The following is an 8,086-nucleotide window of genomic DNA, read 5'->3' as shown; positions in this document are numbered from 1 at the left end:
AATCAATCCTCCCTAATCATGCATTAGTTCACGCGTTGGATCAGTGGATGTTTTTGCTTGGGGTTTGCTATCCATATATTTTTTTTTTTATTTCTCACTCTCCTTATTAATTTCTATCCCTTGATTTTCTTTAATTCATCCGATCTGACGGCAGAAAATTAAAAGAGTGTGAGACAATCACGTATTGTCATGCTAATTGCTCTTCGAGCATATTCGAACAATATTAATTAATAACGTTATATATTTCGGAATCTACAATTTCAAATATCACATTTGATTATAGGATATTACTTGTTGGAAATTACCTGATCATAGTAGTTGTTTTAAATCCAGCTTGCACCCTAGGCTGAACAATGGACCACTTCTAATTATCTTTTCTTTTTCTAAAGCATGTATGTCAAGGAGCATTTTTACCCACCATTATAACTATAATATATATTCACCGTACACATCATCATTGATACATGTCTTTTCAACCAATTCTGGTTAACTTTAATATCAAATGCTCCTTTTCCAAGTTTAAAATATAAAAAAAAAAACGAGTTAAGTGGAAAGACTTGTCAAATAATACAGTACATGATCATCATTGATACATGTCTTTTCAACCAATTCTGGTTAACTTTAATATCAAATGCTCATTTTCCAAGTTTAAAATAAAAAAAAAAACGAGTTAAGTGGAAAGACTTGTCAAATAATACAGTACATGATGAGCATAGACTATAATTTATGGTTGGTAAGCAAAAATGCGCCCATGTACATCACATAAGGACCACAAGTCCGCAATTCCAACTAAGGTTTTCTGAGTTATCCTATTCACAAGTTCCAGATGGCAGATGGCAGATGGCAGATGGCAGAAGGCAGAGCAAACAACTCTGCCTAACATTATTAATTAGACATGAAACGAAAGTAGTAGGAGTAGGACCGACCTAACAACACGAAAAGGTACCTCACGGAAAAGCCCATATCAGAAAAAAAAGTTGCACACCCAAATAGCTAGCTGGCCCTTATCTTCTGGAGCTATTTACAATCAGGAATTTTGAATAATTTCCACATGAGGAGGGAAACGTGGCCAGTTCATGGCCATCCCAATTGTCAAATGTCAAAAGCTCACTTCTACACCCTATGGTCCTCGTTTACAAATCAAGCGTCCAATACATGTTAAAATTTGACAGAACACATGGTTATGGACTCGACTTGATTTGGCTGAGTGAAGTGAGAGGAGGACCACTACACTAGCCTTGTGGATGGGACAAGGTCCGCCACGTCAGCGGGTGTTGGAGCCGTTGATCTGAGGAATGTTGCAGATGCCTTGCCTTGTTAGCTCAGCTAGTACACCTTCAGTGGAAGGAGGCTTAAGGCCTAGTGGGAGGGGTAGCCATGGCTTGCTCATTGCCTCCTTCACAACCTTGTCAACAACTTCTTCTGCCTGCAGCATATGCATTACCTTGGTGGTTAGAAATGTGCCGAAGCTGTTACTGGCACTTCAAAATAGTTCTCTGTACTTTTTCAAAGTGAAACAACTGAAAGGATTAAGGACATATACATGACAACGATTTTGAAGTGCCAATAATTAATCCCGTCAAATTAATAATTTTGCATGCATGTGCGTGATTTGAAGCCAAATTCAACCGACCTGTTTGGCCAATATGGATAAGCATTATTTTGGTGCAAACTATTCTCAATCATATAATTGAATGAGTGACTTTTCAATGTTGTTCAGTTTGATTTTTATAATGCTTTTCACACAATGACGACCAATTGGACAAATAACAATTGAAGGCTAAATTTCACTTTTTGCACCTATACTTTAATTCAAATTTTACCAACAGTTGTTTATCAAACATTGAAATTCAAGAACAATTTCCACTTCGAATTTCAATGTCGGGTAAACTACTGTTGGTTAACTGCGTGAGCAATCACATACCATTCCCCTCACGCAGAAGGGCATTTGAGTCAAGAAAATGAACAGAAATTCAAGGCCTTGTCCTTGAAAGTGTGTGTCACAGTAGAAACTTGAAGGTTTTCACTAAATTTAATTAGATGCAATGTCAAAATTTAGAGCAATGTGCATGAACGAAGAATCTGGGTTTGTGGTGTTACCGGATGAATGTCGAAAGAATTTTGTGGCATGCTGTACCCATGGCCGTTTTCAACTGCATGACCTCCTGCATTTTGAAAACCTGATGTGTTCTGCAATTTGCAAACGAAGGAGTTAAATTACACCTATGAAGATATATTACGTATATAACCAAAGAGTAGTAGAAATTTTAATTCATCGGCATACTCACTTGAGGATAAGAGGAATAGCCACCTTGTTCAGGTGGCATTACTGGGCAACCCCATGCATCAGCTTGTAACTGTACGGTTTAGGGTTTATGTTATAACATATTTTACGATACACAAACAGATTATATCTACTATATATATTTACTTGTGAAGATGAAGAACAATGCATTACCCCTGGATAAGGGTTCCAGTACTGCCAACTTTGATCTGATGGTTGCCACTGGGAGTGGGGATAGCCAGGTTGGCCCCACATATGGACGGTGGCCGGATGACTGCTGGCAGGTGGTTGTGATCCCCACATTGGATAGGCTGGAGGCATTGATAGGGTGGGATTGGTGTAATGATATGGGGGGAAGGCCATGATAGGCCTGTGACTATAAGGATAATAACTCCTCTGGTGAATTGGATCTCTAGTATGATGCGGCTGCAGCAATCTCCGGTCTTCTTCCTTCGGTAGGATGTGCCTCTTATGCATGCGGTATTTCTGCTCGCATGATAACAATACTAATTAATCATCTCACCGTCACAATCTGAATGCCAAATATGGTATGAACACTTAAAAAACAAGGATTTGAAGCTTTAGAATTTCAAACAATAAGATGATACATGCTTAATTGGCAGGTAGAAAAGTTTTTTGGAAACAAATTTTATCCCATTCATGAGATTTGGTAGAAAATGATTATAACGAAACAGAACATGATTGGTTATCATAAAATTAGAAAAATGCGCACCTGGAGATGGCTTGCTACATTATGCCTCGTCAAGCCTTCAGTTTTCATCAGATCAAGTATTCGAGAAGGAATGGCTTGATCCACACCCAATTGCTCTACTGCCTGCACAAATTTCTTATGCAGTTCGGATGTCCAATCTACCTGAAACCAAACATAAAATTGCAAATGTACTAAGATTTTCAGAATCTTCAAGTGCTCGTACGTACTCAATAATTGAAGTGAGCACAAATAAAATAAATAATTTCCAAGAGGATTACTAGTGTATTAATGCATGACCAACACACATAAATGTTGTCTGTACCAGTACGGGGTACGAATTGAAAAAGCTCAAATAATCTATCATGATTTGATGTTAAATCAAGTACCTTCATCTTCTTCCGATTAGATTTGCATGAAGAATTGGGAACTGATGCTTTACTCAGATTTTCAGCAGCACCACCATTATCATTGCCACTGTCTATATTATCCGGGTGACGGGACATATCAACCTCACTCTTAGACCCATCACCTGAGTTATTTTCCTTTTTAACCGCCGTCTTCCTAAGCATATGATGAGGTTCTCTTGTGAGAAGATTCCCTTCATCAATTGGTTTATTACAAGTAGTTTCGACTGATTTAGTTTCAATGTCATGCTCCCCACTCTCCTTCTCTGATAGGCAGTTAATTTGATCTTGGCAATCTCCATGGTCCAGTAATCGTGATACTTGTTTAAGCTGCGGTGTTGAAGGAGCTGGGTACTTATCACACCCTGCTGATTGTTCTTGGTCATTTTCATGGACCCGCAGAACATTTTCTGTTTCTTTAGAGATTTTACAGTTCTGTTCTTCATTTTCCTGTTTGGGCTGCACCATGGATACTAGTGATTCTTTGACAGGCTTGAGCGTTTCAGAGATGACACTTCCTCCTGCATTGAATGCCTGCTCAGGATTTACAAAATCAGAAAATTTCTGCTTGCAAGAATTGCATAATACTTTGTGGTAGATCTTGAAACAACATTTCCACACTCGACAGACCTTATGAACCACATGCTGCCAAATATTCCTAAGTTTGTCCTCAGAGAGTGGTTTCCTCAGAAATTCAACTGCACCAAGCTGAAAATAGAACGTCATGACAACATATGATTCACAGGAAATGGAGTTAGAACCTTCAGCTTGGTTTGAGTATTAAGACCATAGAGCTAAACTGGAACCAAAAAAATGTCGGTTCCATTGAAAGGTGAATTAAGAGGTTAGAGCAGATAGCTTACCGCTATACACTTCATCATGGTGCTCAGGCAATGAATGTTTGAAGTCACTGTAAGAAAGATTTGGCAGCTTCACATCAGGAATAAAAGTAATATTTAATTATCTAAATTGTTATTAAAAATTCGGATACAGATTCAGCAAATAAAACACAAAAGATGTTTATAAGCAAGTTAACAGACAAAACCATTAGAAGAACTAAAACAGAAACAAACTACAAATCACGAAATCAAGAACACAGTTTTGTGGCGAACTTAAAATGGTTAGAATTACTTTCTAAACTTACTAATGATAGGCAACTCCTTCGCAGTTTCAAGAAATTGGAAACCCCAATGGCCATTGTTTGCATTTACCTGGGACCAATGAACAGAGTGGGTTGCTTTTGTCATCAAAACGTCTCTGAAAGTAGCATAATTAGGTTATAGCTTCGTTTTAAGTTCATTACCTCAATAATTGCAACATGGAAACTTTCAGGGTTGCTTGAAAATGCTGACAATGCTTCGTTTTCATTGCAGAATGCAGTAACTGCAATCAACATAATAATGTTACCCAAAATGTGTATACATAAAGCAGGCATTGAAACAAACAATTTAAACTAAAGCAGTATAGTAACATAGAAGTTAAACCAACACTAAAATATGCAAATATGCAAATATGCTATTTAGATCTAAACTGCATTCAACACATCAGTTTAGTTCAGAGAATTACATTATTTTAAATCAAACAAGTATCCAACTATTCAACTTTAACCAAAAAAATTTTAAAAATAAAGGTAAAAAATCAATGGTGGTGTTGAGAATTGCAAGAAATTGATTCTCCTTCCATGGCTATGTAGCTTCCTAAGTTCCATACGACTAAAATCCAAATCGACATTTGAAGAATGCATCTATATAAAGAAGCATTATAATTGAGATGCCTTTGAAAAGGGGGACCAGCATACTCCTGGAATGTTAATGAACAAGTGCGAAAAGAGTGAAATTAAATAGGTTTCTAGTTTCGGAAACAAAATTGTTTTGCTAAGAAAGAAATAATCTCTAACCAATATAATCCATTGCCTCAAGCTTTGATCTTATCTGGGAAGCAGAAGTGGTGTCTCCATCAAGCAGAAGAACTCTGAGGCCCTTTGGGAAATCTTTCCACTCCTGCAAATCATTGGCAGTGCAAACCATAGCTGGTTTGGCATCCTTTCTCAGGCTGCTGTCCTTGTGTACTGTTGCTCCAGATCACTGCTTTTAACCACCACCATCCAATTAATGAACTCTGCAAGATAAATCACTAATTAAACACAACCATCAATTCTTGATCTAATAATCTCAAAGCAAATAAAAGAAACAAGAGATTGAACAATTTATGAACTGGGAAATTCTTGAGTGTCAAAACTAAAACAACAGACAGTATAAGATCTTCACCATCTCAATAGAAAATGAAGAGGTTAAACGAAAACAAAAAGGCAAAATACCGTCTGAAACAAAAACTGGGAAATTCTTGGGAGTGAAAACTAAAACAACAAACTTCACAGTTCAGGCAAAGGCATGCATGCACATATAATTAAGCTCAAAAGCAGCAGAAAAGCCAGCAGTATATAATATAGCTCCCCCAAAGCGAAAAATATAAACACATACCAACAAGATCAATATATATCCCAAAGAAAATGCAGTGAAAGATCAAATATTTCTTACTATTCACCAAAACACAAAAGGATAAAACCTTTGTCACCTCAAAAGGCTCTCCTTCAGGTCCTCTTCCACATCTTGGATGTATACAGAAAGCTGCTTAAGAGAGAGAGAGAGAGAGAGAGAGAGAGAGAGGCTTAAGTGCGTCTTCTGAAGGCGTCTGAGGCCTCTGCATACATTTACCATCGGGTGTTTACGGACCACAGAATATGCAAAAAGTCTTTTCTCTTTCAATACAAAATTTTCTCTCTCAGCACACCTATTTTTTGGTGCATATTCCAAAACCTACCGGAAGTGCACTTTTTCTCCTAATGAGAAATAATACTTGCATTCCCTCCTAATGTAATTTCACCTATAAATAATGTTATTTTACTGTAAAATATTATAATCAGAATCATTCAATTTCATAATTTTTATTTGAAGATTATTACTAAAAAAACATTTGTCGAACATGAGATTATTTAATTATGCAAATGTGTCAAATAAAGCTATGCACCAAGTAACATATTAAAAATGAATTGTTTATTTATTTGATACATTTAGATGATTAAACGATTTTCGATTCGAATGATTCTTTTGTAGGGATAATCTTCAAATGAAAATGAAGAAATTAGACGTTTCTGATTATAATTTTTTTATGGTAAAAATATGTTATTTGCAAGTGGAAAAATGAGTTCATCTCTCTAAAGGTGAATGCAAGTATTATTCTTTCATTATACAAAATACAAAGTGATACGCTACGTATCATAATACAAGTGAAGATATACTAAAACCTTATATTATAACACGTAATGTACCAATTTGTATTCTAGATAGATGAAAAAAAATTCTCTCCTCACACAATGCATATTATTTCATATATTACAATGCATTAATGGTTTTGTGTTTATGAAAAATATTGCCTTGTCAGATTATTTTTAATATAATCATAATTTAGACATGTTTATATTGTTCAATTGGGAATCTCAATCATTTATCTTGTATTAATGTTTAATTCATATCTATTTCTTTTTCAAATAGCAATATTGGGACAAAGAAATTGAACTTATGACCACGTGTATGAGGACGAACAGTTTTAATATTAGGACATAGAAAATCGAATTCAGGATCACATATATAGAAATAAATGCTTCTTATCAACTCGGTTATAAGCTTTTTAAGATAAGGTACGATGTTCATTGATATAAGAAAGGAATATGTACAAATAGAGGATCTAGTGCATTAAAAGAGTCTTGATAAAAATCTTGTCAAAGATTTCGACCCGGTAAAAAAAAATATCCTTTACCAACAAAATTACAAAGTTATACTATTCTTAAAAATAAAACCAATCATTACATCAGAAGATTTCTCGAACCACAACATGAGGAGGTTTCTCCAACCACAGTTATCAGCTTTTTGCAAATTCCCCATTCGTTATAGTCTAATTGTTCATTAATCTTTAATAAGCTGTAGTGGCCATTTAGGATTCTCCCCTTTTAATCAGAACGTGGGTTGGGAATTAATCAGACACTCAACTAACATTCCATTTTAGTTCTTTTAGCCACTTCTGACCACGTCACACTTTTCCATAAAGATTGATAAGTATCCTTTATATTATGATTTATTTTTCGCTTTTAGTTAGCTGTGATCTCCACCTATAATTTTCTTATCATATAGTGGCCCACAATTGAATCATGATGCAAATGCTCTCTTCTTGTAAAAAACTTTGGTTTGCTTAGAAATAATTTTAAAATAACTAATAGTGTTCTACAGAAGTTAAAAATTATTCTAAGTTGAAAACATATTTGAAGTGTTTTTTTGAAAAAAATACTTATTGTGTGCTTCCACTTAAGTGTCTTTACATGAAACGTTGGCATTTTTCTTAAGAATTTCGATGTACACTAAATAGAAGTGTCTCCAAAAACTTCTGAAAAAAAAAATATATATATATATATATATATATATATATATATATATATAGAAGCATTTTCATTGATATTCCTCTTCACATAATAATATGACACTTTTAAATGAAAATAATAAAGAAAGATAATATAACTGTTTGATTAATAATAAAATCCTTCACTCGTGTGAATTTTCCAGGTTTTTATGCTCCTCACGTGAAAGACTTTGCAGGCAAATATAATTATTGTGGAATGAAACATGTGAGTTTGTA

At 35.0% G+C, this 8,086-nt stretch overlaps 1 protein-coding gene across 6 annotated transcripts; it reads right to left on the bottom strand.

Annotated features, from left to right (window-relative positions):
* Positions 1–848: 848 nt before the first annotated feature.
* APRR2 (CheY-like two-component responsive regulator family protein) lies at positions 849–6,331 on the bottom strand. 6 transcript variants are annotated; one of them, XM_068450423.2, is made up of 12 exons: positions 5,975–6,331; positions 5,298–5,518; positions 4,704–4,783; positions 4,545–4,611; positions 4,264–4,310; positions 4,031–4,108; positions 3,383–3,934; positions 3,018–3,158; positions 2,459–2,770; positions 2,289–2,357; positions 2,101–2,190; positions 849–1,426 (listed from the first exon to the last, which is right to left on the bottom strand). In XM_068450423.2, the coding sequence occupies exons 2-12, from the start codon at positions 5,425–5,427 to the stop codon at positions 1,265–1,267; spliced, it is 1,728 nt and encodes a 575-aa protein (XP_068306524.2). In that variant the 5' UTR covers positions 5,428–5,518; positions 5,975–6,331; the 3' UTR covers positions 849–1,264. The 6 variants fall into 6 exon arrangements, with proteins under 6 accessions (XP_068306524.2, XP_068306527.2, XP_068306525.2 ...); XM_068450426.2 differs by having other exon boundaries at positions 5,966–6,260; XM_068450424.2 differs by having other exon boundaries at positions 5,938–6,211.
* Between the last annotated feature and the right edge of the window lie 1,755 nt (positions 6,332–8,086).

The sequence above is a fragment of the Pyrus communis genome, chromosome 6, assembly GCF_041283825.1.
Source record: "Pyrus communis isolate YQ-2024b chromosome 6, ASM4128382v1, whole genome shotgun sequence".
NCBI lineage: Eukaryota > Viridiplantae > Streptophyta > Magnoliopsida > Rosales > Rosaceae > Pyrus > Pyrus communis.
Note: the sequence above shows the minus strand (reverse complement) of the source record. Positions and strands in the feature narration are given on the sequence as shown.